The sequence below is a fragment of the Pan paniscus genome, chromosome 2, assembly GCF_029289425.2.
Source record: "Pan paniscus chromosome 2, NHGRI_mPanPan1-v2.0_pri, whole genome shotgun sequence".
Taxonomy (NCBI): domain Eukaryota; kingdom Metazoa; phylum Chordata; class Mammalia; order Primates; family Hominidae; genus Pan; species Pan paniscus.
In genome coordinates this window covers 8,740,933-8,760,445 of record NC_085926.1, presented here as the reverse complement: position 1 = coordinate 8,760,445, position 19,513 = coordinate 8,740,933, and the positions used below count along the sequence as shown (strand labels likewise).

Genomic DNA, 19,513 nt, shown 5'->3' with positions numbered 1-19,513 from the left:
GCAAGAGATGATGTCTCTATTTGGCAAAAAGTAACAGCAGTGAAAATATATCCCGACTTTGTAAAGGCACAAATGATGCCTTGTAGCTGCAGGTTGTTATGTTTTATTTAAAATAGAAATTCACTAGAGGTGTCAGAGGTTTTTCTTACCTAGTGAACATGTTCTCAAATGTCCTCTCAGCCTTGAGGTTAGGACATGACCACGTCTAAGAAATACCTTTAGTCACTAAATACAGGACACTACTGATCAGAGGTTTACTGTCAGGGACTGGCCAGCTGAGTGCATGGTGGGGCACCTTTTAAGTTTCCAGGCACATTTTTGTACTTACTGAGATACAGCAGGAGCACTCTCAAAGGCCACAGATCCACTCTGTCTCTTTATAACACACTTTCTTCTTCCTCCATGCTGCAGTAGCCACATAGCCACACACACGTGCATACACACACAATAGAATGAGCTAGCATTGTCTAGAGGTTCTGGGAGAAGAGAGGCTTGCACTGAAATGTCCATGTTCAAAGTCTAAGGATTTAGCACAAGGTCTTCAGTACTACCCGGAGACTGAAGATAGTATCGTCTTTGGACTGCAAAGCATTGCTCAGTGTTGCTGGGACATGCACGAAGAGGGTCAACACCAGCCAGTCCTTGCTCTTTGGGAAGCTAACAGGATGCAGTTCTGGGGCCTCTGTGCACATGTACTGGAGCACTGGTGAGCTCTGGGTGCAAATGCAGCAGTAGTGGGGTCTGTCAGCATTCATGCCTCGCTGCCCACCAGCCAGAGATGCCCCAGGTCTCTGCTGTTCCCAGGGAAGTTGCCATCCTAGGAGCCAACAGAGGCCACTGGGGATCAAAGGGACAGCAACTCACAGTAGATTTTCTGACCAGGAGCACAGCCTTCCTGGGAACCCTGGGGTTATAAGACTTTTGGACATCAGAACCAAGTGGGATGCTTTGTCACTCTCTTCATGTGAAAGCTCTGGCGGGTACACGGGGTCTTATTATGGCGCAGGAGTCTGTTTTATGGCAAATAAGTGACATTCAATTTCAATAGCCCCACTGGATATACACCCCGACCCCCACCCGTCTCCTTGAGAGCATTTTCACCATTTCTTAGTCTTTCCCCAACTAAAGCCTAGAAGAATGAGCGCAGGGGTTCAGAACGCTACCTTGGGCTCAGTTGTTTCTGGCCTCCTCCCCAGACCCCATGCCTGAGGTCCGCCAACCACCTTTCCCTACAGTTTCAGACTTGTTTACAACCATATGCATGGCCGGGGTTGCCAGGAAGTGGGAGCTGCAGATTGTCTTCTGCAATGTATCATGGCTCTGATCATCAAAAGTGAACGTGGAAACTCTGAGGCTTATTTCTTTAAGCGCTGAAAAAAAAATCTGACACATACTTTGGTCTTCTTTTGGCTTGAGTCTATGTGTTGCCACTTCAGGAAATGTAAGGGGACAATGCAGGCTGTCTTTTAAGAAAATCCTGGTTTCAAAGTGTTTAACACTTTTTGTATTCAATAGCAATGAAACGCCACTTAAGGCAAAATGTGAACACCTTGATTTTGTTCTACTGTGGTGACCTGCTCTGGCACCCCTCTGTAACTGTGCCAGTTGGTGAATGACATGGATGATAATAAGTTGTCTGCTTCATTAGCTGCTTGATAGAGAGTGCACTAGATAAACATTTGTTTCCATACATTGCTTTGCCCCCATTCTTCCTCCCAAGAACGGTGACTGGAACTGGTGGCTTGTAGACCCCAGATCCCTGCAGGGCTTCAGAGTTATTGGCCTGATTACGGCACAGATGCATGGGCTGTGGCAGGGTGTGGAAGGGGGCCCTGGTCCCATTCTCTGGAATCACAGGTGCACTCACTTATCAGAGTTCTGTGGGATGATGCTCTAAGATTCAGGAACAAACATCATGTATGATGTCCCTGAATCTGCTCTGAACCACAGTGGAACTCTGGGGATGATAGGATTCTAGACTGTTACCTTGAAGGAACCCTAACAAATATTTCTTAAAAGTGGATTTGGGAGCCATCTGTAGCATCACAAATGAGTTTGTGTTAACATGCCGATTCCTGGGCCCCACTACTGAATCAAACACTGTAGCTAGAGCCTTGGAACCTGCATTTCAAACAGGAGTCCCTGGTGGTCCCTATGTATCTTATGAGAGGGAATGGAACTCCATCCTCCTGCCTCAGGCCCATTCTCATCATAACCCCAATGTGATTTTCTGCCTGCTACTTCTCAAGGAGATTCCTGGAGGGAGAACTCCTTGGACACCCATGCATCTCAGATGTGTGTCCTGTCTCTAGTTCTGTGAACTTTGTGGCTAATTAAGCACCGACCATAGTCTGCCCTTAGAGAAAGAGAGTGAGCTTGAAAAATTGGAGTCATTGTCAAATCCAGTTATAGCAAATACCAAGATGGCAAATTCTCTACATAACCCAAGATTCCAAGTCTGAAATGGATGGCCTCGTGATTTCAAGAGACGTTTGAAAGGGCAGGCCCTTTGAGGAGGACATAAGTAACATCAGCCTTAATCCTTTTCAGCAGGGAGGAGCCTGGGCCTGCTGAGCCCCCCGACAATGTGGAAGAGCCCCAAGGGAGAGCACAGGCAGCAGGCTGGAGCCACAGTGATAGTGCTGGCTAGGTGGGTGCCTTTTGACAAGGTTCCTGACTTCTCTGGACTGTAACTTTCTCATCTGCAGAAACAAGGGCTAAATGATGAAGTGTTTACGGGTAAAATGTGCTGATCTCTACAACATATTTAAACATGCATAAAGATGAGATTGGTGGGATGGATAGAGGGGTGGATAGATGAATAGGGATATAAGAAAGCTGGGGTAGAAAAACGTTAATGATAGAGCCAAGATGGGTATGTAGCTGTTCAACTTTTCTGTGTTTGAAATTTACATAAAATGTTAGGAGAAAACCAAAATTGGGTAAAATTTTGGAGCCAAAATGCACATTAGAGATCAATTTGTGGATGATAAAATTGAGGCAGAGAAGGCAACTAGGAGCAGAAGCAGGACTAGAACCAAGGCTGCCTGCATCCTAGTTCCCAAGCTGTGTGTGGTCCACTTCACCATACTGCCTCCCAAGACCACTGGGCTCATGGCCAGGCATGAATAATGTCTCCGAAAACCTGACAAGTGCTGTGGAACTTTAATTATATGAGACTTAAATGGGCGTTGCATGAAAAGAAAAAAAGAAAAAAAAAGGTCAGATAGGATTGGGGGGATACTGGTTTAAATAGGTTTATCTACTGCAGGACATGTCAGAGCCTTTAATGTGCCAAAGTCTATTGAAAATCTCTGAGAGAAATATACAGCATTTCTGAACGAACCGGACCACAGATGCTAACACCCATCCCCATCCTTTCTGTTTTAATGGCTAAGTTCTGGATAGCACACTCGGAAAAGACAGCCCTAAAGAAGATAAGGGCACTGTGTGTGTGTGTGAGAGAGAGAGAGAGAGAGTGAGGAGGGAGGAAGTGATACATGCTCTTTCTACTGCATTTTATTTCCATAGTGAGTCCACACACGCACAAATTAGACCTTGTTCCTTCGTCACATCTCCTGAGGCCAAAGGTACCCTCATGTCAAATGGCAGTACTGGGCATTTCAGGGGCTTGGTTAGCCAAAGGGGAGGTTCAGGGAGGCTTGAACCCAGGCCCTTCCCTCAGTGGTACCCTGGAAGGGTCACTGCGCCTGCCAGCCCAAGGGTCATTTTCCTCCATTGGTGGCCATTATTGTGCTCAGGCAACAAGAGTCACTTAAACATGATCTTCCAAGGAACATGTACGGTTCCAGCAAACAATAGAATCCGAAGAAGAAAAAGACTCTGTTCTTCACTTACATTTGGCCAAGTGAAGAGACAACCAACTCTCCCTGTGTCTGTTTTTCAGGGCAGTGAAGTATATTTTTGGAGCTGGTCAGGACACAAACCAATCTTACAGGCACGAACAAAATGCAGCATTCCCCAAATGCAGCCAAAACCCTTTACTGGAGCCACCTTCCTAATGCCAGTGGTCACTGGTCACTTTCCTGAGTGCGCGTGGACAGGTTGGCCCCAGGTGGGAACCGCGTGCTGGTTTATGTTGTTACAGTACAAGTGAACGCAAAGACTTGCAGTAGCTGCCTCTTAGGAAATGATCTTCCCCCACGCCCAGGCATGGGGGCATCATGGTAGGGCTGGGGGAGAGCGAAGGGCCATTGTGCTTCTGTGGCTGGGCTGTCTTTTCTTTCTGGCTTCCCTACACCGTGTGCTCCATCATGGGGTATGGAGCAGTCCCTAAAGAGAAAGAGCTCGCCAGCAGTCCCTGTGAAGAAGTCCCCCGGGGACCAGCCTGGCCCACCGCCCCCTGCCCTGCCACCGCTGTTGCCCCACCTGGCTTTAGACTTCCTTCCGCAGCACCACCTTGATGCTGCTGCAGACCTGGCCCAGGGCCGCGAAGAGTGGGTTGCAGAAGGTGCGGATGCAGAGTGAGTAGATGTGGCTGATGCACTGGATCTCGATCAGGTAGCTCTTAATGCATGGCACCACCGCCCAGATGTGGCAGAAGGAGATGCAGGCGAACAGGAAGCCCCAGAGCAGGGCCAGTGGGACGCCTAGCAGCGTGGACAACAGACGGTAGCACCAGTACTTGGAGACAGTGAAGGTGGTGTAGCTCACCTTCCACACGCCGTCAAAGCTGTAGGTGCCCACAGGCTCTGCGATCACGTCTTCGAAATCCACCTGCAGGGGCGGCAAGGGGAAGCCTCAACTCACAGAAGCCACCCGCTTCTCAAGCTTTTGGGTGTGCGCGTGCATGTGTCAGAATCCCCTAGAGGTCAGGTTAACCTTGGTGGCTGGACCCTACCTGTATTAGGCTATTCTTGCATTGCTCTAAAGACATACCTGAGGCTGGGTAATTGATAAAGAAAGGAGGTTTAATTGGCCCATGGGTCTGTGATCTGTGCAGGAATCATGGTGCTGGCATCTGCTTGGCTTCAGGTGAGCCCTCAGGGAGCTTTCAATCATGGCAAGAGAAGGGAGAGCAGGCGTCTCCCGTGGTGAGAGTGGGAGCAAGAGAGAGAGCTGGGCAGGGGGTGGAGTGCCACACTTTACAACAACCAGATCTTATGAGAACTCTCCCGCTATTGTGAGGACAGCACTAAGCCACGAGGGATCTGCCTCTGTGATCCGATCACCTCCCATCCAGCCCCACCTCCAATATTGGAGATTATGTTTCACCATGAGGTTTAGAGGGGACGCAGATCCAGACCATATCATCGCCCCGGGGATTCTGACTCCCCAAGTCTGGAGTGGGGCCTAAGGCTCTGTATTTCTAACAAGCTCCCTGTTGAGCCCAAGCTGCTGTTGTTCCTAGGCACCGCTGACCAACACAACATGCTCGTTCAACCCCCTCAAGGTGAGCGACTTGCTTAAAGCCAACAGTGACTTAGTGGCAGTGCTATAGCCGCAGCTCTCAAATTCTATTGTTTTATGATCTGAAGGGTGTTGGACGGTCGTATGCATCCTACAGCAATTTACTGAGCACCTGTGGATTGGATGGTGAACAGGCAGAGGTTCCTCACATCACTTACCTAAGCTCTCTCCAGCCCTGCTATGCATGAAGCACCTTCCTAGCTGCCTACATGTGGGTGATGTCACTTAGCATCACTAAGCCTCAGCTGTCTTGTCTGTAAGATGAAGTCAATGAATGTCTTCCAGTGGTATCATGAGGATGAAAGGATGGGAGGCTGTAAAATCCACTGGTCCACAGTGAAACCCCGTCTCTACTAAAAATACAGAAAAAAAAAAAAATTAGCCGGGTATGGCAGCGGGTGTCTGTAGTCCCAGCTACTTGGGAGGCTGAGGAAGGAGAATGGCATAAACCCGGGAGGCGGAGCTTGCAGTGAGCTGAGATTGTGCCACTGCACTCCAGCCTGGGTGACAGAGCGAGACTCCGTCTCAAAAAAAAAAAAAAAAAAAATTCCACTGGTCAATTAAACAGCAGTGAACCAAATTAGCTGCTTCATGACTGGTCTCCCCATGGTTGTTGCCAAGTGGGAGGTTGCAGAGCTGTTTGCTAATGCCTGAAACTGTTCTGAGATGTTTTCTTTCTAGCAGTGCTCCTGGGCCATTCAAATTAAAAGGGGGTGGATGCAGGTACAGACTAATCAGATCAACAGGAGGGGCCTGTGTGGTGGCCTGCAGGGCTGAGGCTCCAACTTCAATCTTCCTGGTTAGTTAGTCCCTTTCCCGCTTTGGTTATGGGGAGGGGATCCTCTCCTCTATTGCATCACCAATATTAAAATTACTTTCATTATAAAAAACATGGCCATATCACAGAGAATTAACAGAATAGAAAAAAGAAAAGAGTCTTGGGTTTGTATTTCTCTATTACTAAAGATATGATGGTTTTGGTGCATTTCTTTCCAGTACAATATTTTCTGGGGAAAGAAGTGACTAGAACCATGTTGCTCAGACAGTGTTGGGCCCTCTTTTCTCATGACTTTAGCTTCTGAGTTCCTGCACCCCACCTCAGGTCCCTGATCCCCCTGTGCTCTGAGGCTGGGGATCCCTGAGGATAAGGCCTCACTCGGGGTGGTGTGTTAGCAGGCAGCACAGTTTACAGGGTGAGACTCTGGGCTGCAGGAGATATGGAAAAGCTGACCTCCCAGGACCTTCCTTGTATAATCTTGGCCCCCAGCTTTCTCTGCTGCAGGTTTCATCAGAGATGACTTAATCTCTTATGCAACCCTGTGGATGGGAGGAGAGGAAGAAAATGGGCCTCATCTTCTCAGGAAGGATGTCACTTCTTCTTGGAGGGCTTCCAGGAGGTGGTGGCTGGCTGGGAATTTAGGGGACTTCGGGATTGGAACAGGGATGGAAAAGTCATATTCACTCCCCATATTTATGGAGGTTCTAGTCAAACCCCCAGGGCCTGGATCCTGCTGACTGAGATCATTTTTCTTTCATGTATTCATCCATACATCCACAACCCACTGAGATGGTTAGGATGTTTGTCCCCTCCAAATCTCATGTTGAAATGTGATCCCCAGTGTTGAAGATGGGGCCTGGTGGGAGGTGTTTGGGTCATGGGGGCGGACCCTTCACCATGGCTTGGTGCCCTCCCTGTGGTCATGAGTGAGTTCTTGCTCTGTTAGTTCACATGAGACCTGGTTGTTTAAAAGAACCTGGCAGCTCTCTTGCTCCCTCTCTCGCCATGTGATATGCCAGCTCCCCCTTTGCCTTCTGCTATGATTGGAAGCTTCCTTAGGCCTCACCAGCTGCAGATGCCTGCACCATGCTTCTTATACAGCCTGCAGAACCATGAACCAAAATAAATCTCTTTTCTTTATAAATTACCCAGTCTCAGGTATTCCTTTATAGCAATGAAAAACAGACTGACACTCACCATCTATCCACTCATTCATCTATCCATCTATCCACCTATCTGCCTGCTCATCTATCATCCATCTATCCATCCATGCATTCATCCATCCATCCATCCACCCACCCACACATCCAAATAAATACTGATTGATTACCCACTTTGCCCAGGCACACTGCCTCTTGAGCAGTGCTTAGCACAATGCCTGGCTATTGCGATGGTAATAATTATTCCTTCAGGTGCTCTGAAGATTCCTCGAAAATACATCTGAGAAATTCTTTTGACATCCCGGATTATTCTCCAGCCTACTTAGTTATAAATGAGTCTGCGTGTGTCTCAGTCTGTGCTGATAAGACGGATGGAGTCCTCCTTTCCTTACAGTAGTAAGTACAGTACTTACAGTAAGAATCCTACCGCCAATGGCTTCTGTATGTGTCTTTTAATTATCTTTCTTCTTCTTCTTCTTTTTTTTTTGGTGTTTGCAGAAGCCATTGGTGCTAACATTTGAATTATTTCCAGGGATTACCTTTGGGTGCTGTGTGTGGGGCAAGTGCTCTATTTTCTGTGAATCTCAGAAAACATGCTCTCAGAGGGCTGGGCTGGGCCTGGAGGAGGCAGCTGTTCCCCTAGCTCAGATTTGAGCATTGAGAGAGCTTTGGCCACAGCATGCTAGTTTGGGGAGATATAAGGCCCGGCTCAGGCAGCTCTAGGCAGCCGTACCATGCAGCACAAGCATACGGTGACTTCATTTCTTAATTCCTTTCCAGAAGAGAGGAGATGGCTTTTTCTTGGAGGGTGGTGGGCTGAAAGCCTGCATCTGCGTGCTGAGGCTCAGGACACTGTGTGCAGTTGGAGAGAGGGGCTGGAGGGTGAGGAAGGGGGAACGATGGTGCACATTCTGTCGGTGTCCCCTTCTGTGGCATATTTATTTTTGGAACAGCAAGAGACCCAGTTGATTAATTGAAACCAGCCAGTGCAGTCCCCGCAGTCTCTGAGAGGGTGGGGAAGGTGCAGGATAGCAGGGCGGGGGATTGCTTGAGAATGCGGGGGAGGACAGCAGTCACCCAGGGTCAAAAATACCTCCCCCAGAGTCCTGCATGACTCAGTCGGTAGGCATCCAGGACCTTGGACAATTCAAATAGGATATCTGTGGGTGGGGAAATAGCTCTTAGCAGGGTGGGGAGGTATATGGTCCCAGTATCCACTGGCCATTGAGTTACTGTATGATTTGGGGCATGGTACTTTCCCTCTCTGAGATCCTAGGTTTTTTGTTTGTTTGTTTTCTTTTTTCAACTCTACGCAGAGACGATTGGGCCAAGATCTGTAATGACACGGAGTTAGCTTCAGAGTCAGAAAACCCAAGTGAGAGGCTTAGCTTTTGCTGGATCCCAGCTTCCTCCCCTATTACCTTGCTACTTAAAAGGCAGTTCACAATCAGTGTGTCCTGTCTCCCAACAAGGTAATTATAGAAGTTGAGAGTGCTTAGAAATATTCATAGAAATTTGATGCAGTAATTTTGTGTTTATTGAATCTAACAATAAACATTGGTGTTTGTAACTGTACGGCTGTTTTCATTTCATTTTTCCAGTGATTAATTTTTGTTGTATTTTGCAAAAGTATAGCTGTGCAATGGGTTAGAATAATAATATTAAAACTGGTCCTTCACTCAGTTTTAGAGGCACTGGCCTATAAAGTAGGAAGTAAAATGAGGTGATAGCTGCAAAAACTGTAAAAATGACAAAGCTCTGCATCTTTTGTTATAAACAGTAGCAACAAAAGAATAGAATTCTGTACAATCTGGGATAACCATGGTAACACCCACGATGTATTTGGCCCTTTATGCATGTCAGTTTGGGGCCATGTATCTTACATGTGTTATTTCACATGGCACGTAAGGGACTGGCAGAGTGATGCTCAGGTCAGCCTGACAGCAGGGTGATTGAAGGGGCCAGATACCCCAGCAGGGCCTGAGGCCAGAACACAGCATAGGCTGGCTCTGATGGGTGGAGGAGGTGGCCAGGCATCATCTGGAGCTTGGAGTTGAGAACATCTGTGACTCCTCCTTCAGGAGGATGCCCTTGGAGTTGAGAGCATCCTAGGTAGGACCATACATCTACCCCCATCCTAGTTCCCTCCAGCCTCTCTTTTCAGCTCCAGGTCTACCTTAAGGGACCTAGGGCACCTGGGCTGAGGCATAACAGGACTTAGTTTTATGTAAAGGAGCTGGGAAGAGACTGAGATAACAGAGGGCTGCAAGGAGAGAGACAGAGAGAGAAGAACCTGCCAGAAGAAGCTCCTCAGCAATCCACTAAGCCCTGATCTTTGCCTCACTGCCTGTCCCTTCCCATCCACTCTTCTGCTCTCTCAATCTCTGCCTTCAAGAAATTTGGTGCATATTGGAATAGGGAGGAATAGAAGTACCCTGGGTGGAGCTCTGGGCTTGGCTGTGCACGAGCTTTCAGTGGCTGGTTTGCTGGTCTCCAAAGATGACCCTCCATTAGTCATGCTTCTCGGTGTTTGTCCTCAGGTAGTCTCATCCCATCTTGAGTCTGGGCTTGCCCTGTGACTCACTTTAACCACAAGAATGTGGCAGAAAGGATGTTGTGCCAGTTCTAGAACTAAGCCTTCAGAAAGCCTAGCACCTTCTGCTTTTAGGAGCATTGAGCCCCCATGTTAGAAGTCCACTTTTATACTCTGCTCTGGAGACTAGCAGAATTAGAAATGCACTGCTGAATGCTGCTCGAGAGACTAATGGAGAGGCCATATGAATAAGGAGGCCTGAAACTACATGGAGATAGAGGGCCAGCCACCCCAGCACCACAGCTCAGCTGTGCCTCCCAGCCATCTCTGCCAGTCCTCCAGGGCTATGAGTGAACCATCTTGGATGTTCTAGCTCGGTGGAGCCCCCAGGTGATTGCAGCCTCAGCCACCATCTGACTGTAGCTGCATGAGAGGCCCCCAGTGGGACCAGCAGGACTGCCAAGCTGAGCCCTGCCTACCCACAGAACTGTGAGAAATAAAAAAAATGGTTGTTTCCTTAAGCCATTAAGTTTTGGAATGATTTGTTACTCAGCAATTGATAACTGATACAGTCTGTCTTTAGGGAAAACAAGGGATAACTCTGGGCTCCAGGTGTCTTCTATAGGATGAGTGGGACTTGGTTGCTGACAAGCTGACAAGTTTGAGCATGAAACTCTTTTTTTTTTTTTTTGGAGAAGGAATTTTGCTCTTGTTATCCAGGCTGGAATACAGTGGTGCGATCTCGGCTCATGGCAACCTCTGCCTCCTGGGTTCAAGCAATTCTCCTGCCTCAGCCTCCTGAGTAGCTGGGATTACAGGCACCCACCACTACACCTGGCTTTTTTTTTTTTTTTTTGTATTTTTAGTAGAGACAGGTTTTCATCATGTTGGCCTGGTCAGGTTTTGAACTCCTGACCTCAGGTGATCCACCTGCCTTGGCCTCCTAAAGTGCTGGGATTACAGGCGTGAGCCACCGTGCCTGGCCTGAGCATGAAACTTTTATGCTCAAACATTAAAGTGTAAACATTCACCAGCTCAGCTGAATAAGAACTTCTGGGGGCAAGGCCAAGGAATCTGCAGTTTAGTAAGTGCCCCCACCACTGGACCCTAGGAAAGTGGACTGCATTTTGAAAAACTCTAGATCAGTTGATACCCAAGAGTCCTCATAACACTAAGTTGTAATACCTCAGTGTGAATTAGTCTGATGCAGCTCTTCTTAGAGGTCATTGACAGAGGGCAAGACATTTCCAAAAGGAAGGAATTGCCAATATGGAATGACAGGTGGATTGGATGACCCTCTATTATTTAGTTTCAACCTGCCCTTCCTGCCTTCTCTCCCACAGATTCCCTTTCAGATCCTCTGTCCTAATCCTCTTCGATAGTTCATTATTCTCCTGCAGACAGAGCAGCGGAGAAGTGTTATCTGTTGTACCCACTATGACTAGCTGATGGTGCATGGCTTCCATGGAGCAGTGCTGTGATCCATTGTCATGTCTGCCATGAACACTGGAAGGGGCAGTGGTAATGACAGCCTCTTACATTTGCCAACTCTGCCCAACATTCTTCCCAGTGTTGGGAAAGCCTTTGCTTATTCCATTTCTTCTTGGAAAGCTTTGTTCCTCCATTTCACATTTTTAATTTTTCTCATTTTTATGATGCACCATGGATACCACCTGTCCATAAAGCTGGCTTTTGGTTTTTCCAGATGAAAGTAATTCCTCTCCTAACCTCCCATGACACCTAACCTGGCACTCATTTATGGTGTTGGCAGCTCCTTCTCCTGTATGTTCTCATCTCATCTTCTCCCCAGGAATGGATTCCCCTCCAGGGGAGGTACCAGGTCAGTTTCTTCTTTGTGCAACAGGGTGTCCCTGATGAGCACAAACCTGGAACAAGTGTTTGTAGGGCTGGTGGGCATCTGGTCCCTCTGGGTGTTGTGTAGCCTGAGCCCGAGGGGCAAATGGGTGTTTGTTTTTCTGAAGAAGGCAGGCGTTCTGTGGCAGATGTGGGTGGAGGGGGTTGGGGAGTAGTATCATGGAGAGGCTGGGATCCTATCTATCTCCTTCCCCTGCTTGAAGGGCAACTTGGGAGAAGCTCAAGAGGGAGGAGTTGACTGCAGAAGCTGGGAGACCTGCATAACTCTCAGGTTCAAGCATCACTGCTTTAGGGCCCTGGGGGCCTATGTGTGAGTCAAGAAAGGGAGATAGAGAGAGAGAGAAGAGAGAGGAGAGAGAGAGAGAGAAGACAGAGGAGAGAGAGAGAGAGAGGAGAGAGAGGAGAGAGAGGAGAGAAAGGAGAGAGAGGAGAGAGAGGAGAGAGAGGAGAGAGAGAGCACGCTGTCAGTGAGGTGGCCCTAAGCCCTCTCGGAAATAACTTGGAGGCACTGTGGGGTGGCTCTGAGGTGCTGAGGTATACCTGTAGTGGGGCTAGGACCTTTCCAACCTGGGTCTGAAGGTTGAGGCATCCTTGGGTGTACCTGCTGGTGAGCTGAGAGCCCTGGGGACCTTTGGCAGACATTCCCACCCCTACAGCCTGGAGGGTTTGCATGCAGTGAGCCTGTCCTGCTCATCACTACGTCCTCTGGGACAGCACAGTGCCTGTGCTGGACAGGCATTCAGTTGCGATTTGTGGAATCAGTGTTGGTGAGGAGGGCAAGTGGCAACAGAAATGGGGGTGTGCTCCCCCCAGTTCCTCAGCTACAATCTCCATGACCTTCTACACTGCCCTGGGCCCAGTCCCGAGCCTTGGAGACCACAGCTGAAGTCTGTTGGAGTATACAGGGCTCTTCCTCTGTTCTTGGCTGCCTTGGTTTAAAGGCAGGGCCAAAAAGGGGTGCCTCCCCTCTACTGGGGGTCAAATCCATGGATGTAGTATGTCTATCTCCTACTCTTCATCCTTGGCTTTTTTAAATGTGAAACGGCCGTGGCTGGTGGCACCAGGGACTTGGGACCAGGGAGGGCAAAGGATTTCCTCAGAGTCACACAGCAAGTTACTGTCAGGTCTTGGACCAGAACTTGAGTCTGTAGCCAGGTCCTATTCCAGCATTCTTTCCGTGTCACTCATCCTAGCCCATGAGAAACCTGCTACCACCTGTGAGGCCACCCTGCCACCTGCCACCTGGGGCACTGCCAGGGCCTCCTGCACCTTCCTCTCAGTCTCTGTCCAGTTTCTCCATCTCTCTCTGTCTCCCTCATTCCCTTTTCCTTCCCATCTCTCTTTTCCTCCATCGATGGCAAAACCCGGGCAGTTGAGAGGCTGAACAGTCTGGCTTCATCCCTCCTAGCCACAGTCCCCTCTCTCCTTCTTTCTTTTCTTTATTCTTTAACAGACTGTAACAGAGACCTGAAATCTACCTAAACCTGTATGTGATCTATATCTGAGTCTGCTTTATGATCCTTGTTCTGCAGTAAACTTTTTTCATTTCTCACTCACTAAAAATAAAAGAAAGAAAAAGTCAAACAAATCCCTAAAGCAGAGAATGTCCAAAACATACCAAATAACCACCTCCTCTGGACAAAATTATTTGCGGCACCCTTTCTTAGCCTTTGCTGTTTTTTCTAGGGCTCAGGGCCTCCAGGAGAGGACAGCTCTCAGCCCCAGGAGGGCTGCGTAAAGCCGCTGCACCTGTGCCGCCGCCCCCGCTGTGCTGCCGCCCCCGCCGCTCCCTCTGCGTCATAATCCAGGCCTGCGGCTTGGAGCTGGCTCCCTCCTGGCTCAGAGGGATCCAAGGGCTCCCTCTGTACTTACCACCCATTGTGGGTGTCCTTTAGAAACCATGTTCTCCCGTGGGATCCTCTTTCCCATCTCCCTGCAGCCCACCTGGGTGTACCAGATGGCTACCTGGGCATGACACAGACTCCTGGCTTAGCTCTCTTGCCCTCTAGACTGCAAGCTCTTTGAGACCCTTCTTTGACTCACACTGTCTCATCCTTGCTGGGTGCCAGGGACCGTGATAGACACTTTCAAACCCTTCATCTCATTCAATCCTCATGCTGTATTTCTAACGCACAGTGCTGCTTTGAGATTCATTTACCTGGTGGAGGTAAATTGGGAAATGATATTATTCCCACTTTACAGGGGAAACTGAGTTTCAGGAAACCTAGTTGGTTTGTCCAGTGTTATCATTTTTAGGTAAAATGGACTGGATTTGAAATCAAGTCTATTAAAGTCAAGTCCAGGACTATTCCTGCTAGATGACACTGATGGAAACCGTAACTAATAATATTTTACATGTACAATTTTATTTACATGTATATAGTGCTTTACAGTTTGTGAAATTTGTTTCCTAATTTTCCTCATTTCAGCTTTCACACTGTGCTATACTGTGTACTCTATCTCCATCACTAATGATGTATAGAAATATAATATCCAGTACAAGAAGAGCTGTTGTGGAGGAATGCCCTGAGTGAAGCAGGGGAACAGAAGTGGGAGCAACTAATTGCCTGGAGGAGTCAGGGAAGGCTTTCTGGAGGAGGTTGCATTTGAGTTGGGCCTTGAAGGCTGAGTGAGGCATTCACCACCTGGAGAAGAGGGGACATGCACTTCTGGCAATGGCACAGGAATGTATTCTGGTGGGTGGGCTGGCAGGTGGGAGCCAACCAGGCAGAAGAAGCAGGTTGGGGCCAGATTGTGTTGGGTTTGGACAGCCACGTGGAGAGGCTAGGCTTCTCCAGCATGGGAGGTGCCCCACTGAAAGACCGCAATACAGGCCTGTCTGATCCAGTGGCCAGGAGCTTTGAGCGCTTGAAATGTGGCTAGTGAAACTGAAGAATTCTAAATTTTGTTTAACTTTAATTAAAATGTAAACCCCGATTTCATTATTGAAAAATTTTTGCAGAATGTTTGAAACAGTACAGGCGTGTGAATCGATTTTCACATGTACATTTTATGAAATATAAATGCAGAACAAGCATTTCGGATGAAAATGTGGGGTCTGAACTGAAATATACTGTGGGTATAGGAAGCACACTGGATTTCAAACTTGAAGACTGTACAATAGCTCATTGATAATTGTTTTATATTGCTTACATGTTGAAATAATACTATTTTAGATATATAGGGTTAAGTAAGAAATATCAGGAACATTAATTTCACCCGTTTGCTTTCGCATTTTAAAATGTGGCTGCTAGAAAATTTTAAATTCCTTGTGGTAACAGTATCCCTATTGGACAGCACTGGCCTGAGATTCCAATGCTTTCAGTAGGATCTGAGAGGCCCCAGACACTGGCCTCTTAACAGCCCCTCCAGTGACTCAGATGCTGGTGGCTGGGGACCCTTCTTGGCGGAATTCTGCTTTAGAAATTTCCCTCTGAGCCAGTTGTGGAGGCTTGCACCTGTAATCCCAGCACTTTGGGAGGCAGGAGGATCACTTGAGCCCAAGAGTTTGATACCAGCTTGGTCAACATAATGAAACCCAGTCTCTACTAAAAATACAAAAATTAGCTGGGCATGGTGGCACTCGCCTGTGGTCCCAGCTAATCAGGAGGTGGAGGAGGGAGAATCACTTGAGCCTGGGAGGTTGAGGCTGCAGTGAGGCGTGAGTGTGCGACTGCACTCCAGCCTTGGGGACAGAGAGAGACTGTCTCAAAAAGAAAAAAGAAAGATCCCTCTGGGTACTGGCTGGAAGTTGGATTGAAGGTGTGGGCCTGGAGGCAGCAGGGCCGCTAGTGTCACCAGGAGGCGAGGGAAGAGGCCCAACTTCAGACGCTGAGAGACTCCCTGAGGGCTAGACAACCCCAAGCGTTCTCTTCGAGGGTCCAGGGTGCCCTCTGCCCTGTCCTGGCCACTAGACCTGGGGTGAGGGGGTAGCTAGGGGAGGGCTGGGCATGGCCCTCGGCCTTGGGGACAGATATTGGGCAGTGCTCTGGGGGAGTGAGTGTACCTCGAGGGGCTGCCGGCCCTGCTGGAAGCTGCCCTCTGGGGATTAACCCTGCACCCACTGGAGAGACCGCAGAAATGCCCCTTGGCACAGAAAGGAGCCCAACTTGGCCGTCCGTTCCTGTTCCTCCCAGGATGAGAGCCAGGAGTGAGTGGCAGGAGCGTCACAGTAGTAAGGAGGGATTTTCTTTGTGACTCGCTTCTCCTGCCCTGATTAGCACTTAGGTCATGGAGATGAGGCTAATTTTTTGCTCTTGATTTTGCTAAAGATCCTTCGGTGATTTACAAGCCTTTTTTGGGGGGTGGGGTGGGGTTGGGGGGGTGATACAGAGACAACAGAGCAACAAGTCTCTTTTCAGGGAAACTGTGTCTGCAGCAGATACCCTCCCCTGCCAAGCGCCCACGTCTCGCAAACCTGACACTCTCCGCCCGCCGAGGCAGGCCTGCAGAGCCTACCTTGACTATGTCCTCGTTAATGTTCTTGGGGTCTCGGTTCACCAGGTCAATCTCCTTGCAGTGGATATCCTTGACGATCTGGGCCTCGAGATCTGTGTGCTCTTCTGCCATCATCGCAGAGCTGGGGGATCCACAGGAGGAGATCCGAGCTGTGTGGCCGGCTGGGGCTGAAAATACTTGGGGCAGAGAGACCAATTCAGTGTCCCCAGACTTACGTCCCTGCCAGCTAAATAGGCCCCACCCAGCATGCCGGCTGACAGCTGTCCCACATAACTTCAGCCTGCCTCTCTCTAAAGCCTCCTGTGGCAGGCCTCCAAGCTAAAATTAAGACTGGAGCTCTTCTGGAAGGTCGATCACTCCTTAAAGGGGGCTGCCTCAGGGCACTGGGCCTCAGGAGAGGGTGCAGAGAGCCTAGCATTTCCTATGCATCGTGTGGCTGTGGCCAACTCGGCTGTCGCTCCGGGGCCCCTGGAATTTGCCCCACTGCTGTCAGCATTTTGGCTCCTTTGGGGCGCACTGCCCATGGAGGGAAGTGGGGTTAGTCCCTCCTCTGCCTCTGGCTGGCTGTGTGACCTTTGGCACACTTCACCTCTCTAGGCCACTCTGTCCCCATCTGTAAAATGGAGAGACGATAATAACAATCAGGGCTCTCTTACCCAGGGAATGGCTTCAGGAGCTGGAATGCGATGTAGTGGGGCTTCTCGTTGGATTGCCAGTGCCTGGCCCTGCTGCTTGGTGACCTGGAGCAGGTCCGAGCTTTGTGGGTTTCTGAGGTTTCCACCTGGAGCAGGAGTTGATGGACTGTGGTGTGGGGCCAGGCTGGGGATGAAACAGGGAGAGGAAGCTGCTGTGGGGCTGCCCCTCATCTGCCGTCTGGAGCCTGCACTGGGATATGCCCGGTGGGGGGAACATGAAGTCCATGTTCGTGCTACCCTTCACCCTGCCCTAGTGACAGCTTCCAGGATTTTCTTGGGTCCCAGACACTCCACATGCATCAGTGGGGTGCACCTCTCTTAGAGACCTGCTCGGTTTTTCTGTGCCCTCTTCTAACTCAGCCTTCCCCTGGGCCCCAGCAGCATGAAGGATGGCAACTCTGAATCCTCAGGGGTCAGGGTCTGTGCTTCCATTTACCTGTCTATTCACTCCTTCATTCAGGATTTGCTAATAGCTGGGGATAAACAGACCAACAAGGCTCTGTCCGCCTTGAAGTGCTCCCCGTCAAGGTGGGGAGACTAATTAAAACAAGAAGTGATTATAATACTGTGCGGTAAGTGCCACAAATCAGAGATATTTTACAAAGAGCTGGTCTTAGAAGTCCATAGGAGTCAGTAAGTTACTCTGAGGGCATCAGGGAAGACTTCCTGTGGGAGGTGGCTTTGCAGATAGGTATTGAATGACAAGCAGGAGCTCAGCACCTAGAACACTTCAAGTTACAGGATGATGGATATTGAGGAGTGGTATAGACAGGAATGTTGAAAAGTGTGGAGTGGCTGGAGCACAGGGTGTCTGGGGTTGAGGCAGGAGATACAGCTCAGCTCAGGCCTGGGTGTGCAGCATCCCAAATGTCATACTAAAGAATGTGGATTTTGTCTAGGGGTGCTGGAAAGCCATTGAAGGCTTCAAAGCAGGACAGGGTCGGTATCAGATTTGTGTGTGAGGAAGCTCCCTGGTGGCCAGGTGGAGGGTGGATTGGAGCTGGGTGAAGTTTGAGGTAGGAGGGGGAAAACCAGAGGTGATTTAGGCTTTATCAATAATTACACCTGGCTACTAACACAAAGGATGCAAAAGTAATAGTGACTTGAATAAGGTAGGAACTTTTTTTTCTCACTGAACACAAGTAGTTCAGAAATATTATAGTGGCTCCATGATGTCATCAGGCAGCTGGACTCCCATCCTTCTGTTCTGCTAGCCCGAAAGCCACCTCATAGGCACAAGATGGCTACTGCTCCTCCAATCATCATCTCTGAGTCTGGATAAGAAGAAAGAGGAAGGGGCAGGGACAAGAAACGACATCTGCGAACTGAGTCGGCTCTGTTATAAAGCTTTGTTAGAAGTCCAACCCAACGACTTCTGTTTATATCTCATTGGTCACTCCTGTCTTGGCAAACGATGATGGAACTGTAGAATTTTTAGCTGAGCACGTTTTCAGCCCCCCACAGTGTTACTAGGGATAAATGGTGGGCAACCAGAAAACTGTCCCTAAGTCTCTTAGGATTAAGAGGTAACTTTTTTTGTTGCTTTTCCATTCCCTTGCCTGGGTCCCCAGGTTCCCCTGGTCCCAGGTACATGAATATTCTGCAAAGAGATTGTAACAAAAAAAGAACATTGCTGCTTGTATTCACGAGGGATGTGGCAGGGATCTAAGCCTGAGCTTAAGCTTTGTGCACTGCAGAACCAGATATGTCTGGTGAAAGGTGGGCCAGCTAATGGCAGTCTTGTCGCAAGGGATGGAAGAGCCACCTAGAAGAACTCATCATCCTAAAGGGGAAGTAATAATAACGACATAGTAATAATGATTATGGAAGGCCATCTTTTCCAAAGATGATGAGATTGACACTCCTTCCGCCAAGAGGGAGGGTCTGTGTTCCCTCCCTGGCTGGCTTCCTGGCTGTCTCCTCTCAGGATTCTTGCCCTTGGACCTCAGTCACCATGCTGGAAGGAAGTCCACACCGGCCTATGTGGGAAAACCACATAGAGAGGAGCTGAGGCTCCAGCTGTCAACCAACATCAGCATCAGGCATGAGGGTGAACAAAGTTTTGGATGTTCCCAGTCCCCAGTCTTCAAGTCATCCCCAACCTTCCTGTCTTCCAGCTGAAGCCTCAGACACCATGAAACAGAGAAACTGTCTTCTCTGTGTCCTGTTTGAATATCTAAACCACACAGTTCATGATCATAATCATTTTTTTATGTCACTGGAATTTGGGGGAGCTTGTTTCACAACCATAGTCACTGGATCAATGAGCGCTAATGGCAATAGCAACTACTGTTTGTTGAGATTCATTATGTGCTTGGCTTCCTTCTAAGGCACCCTTGGTGTGTGTAAGGAGGCTCATTTGTTATCTGAAAGGGTCAGTGCCCCTAGCTGGTGATCGGTGCTGAGGGCCAAGGGAGTGGAGCAACTAACACACATTGTGGATTTCACAGGAAGGAAGTGTACTTCAGCTGGGCCAGAAGGATGAGTGGACTCAGAGAGGCAGAGAGGAAAGGGCCAGATGCCAGAGGCAGAGAAAGGGTCATCTCTCACTTTCTTATGACAATTGTATTTCTAAAAACCTCAC

The 19,513-nt window shown here is 48.9% G+C and overlaps 1 protein-coding gene across 3 annotated transcripts; it reads right to left on the bottom strand.

The window, feature by feature from the left end:
* Positions 1 to 24: 24 nt before the first annotated feature.
* On the bottom strand, positions 25 to 16,378 carry CAV3 (caveolin 3). Of its 3 annotated transcripts, none has more exons than XR_008955448.2 (2): positions 13,395 to 13,681; positions 25 to 4,737 (listed from the first exon to the last, which is right to left on the bottom strand). XR_008955448.2 is itself a non-coding variant. In XM_003814224.4 (2 exons), the coding sequence occupies exons 1-2, from the start codon at positions 16,346 to 16,348 to the stop codon at positions 4,396 to 4,398; spliced, it is 456 nt and encodes a 151-aa protein (XP_003814272.1). In that variant the 5' UTR covers positions 16,349 to 16,378; the 3' UTR covers positions 25 to 4,395. The 3 variants fall into 3 exon arrangements, 1 of the variants encoding a protein (XP_003814272.1); XR_008955447.1 differs by lacking the exon at positions 13,395 to 13,681 and adding an exon at positions 5,589 to 9,000; XM_003814224.4 differs by lacking the exon at positions 13,395 to 13,681 and adding an exon at positions 16,235 to 16,378.
* Between the last annotated feature and the right edge of the window lie 3,135 nt (positions 16,379 to 19,513).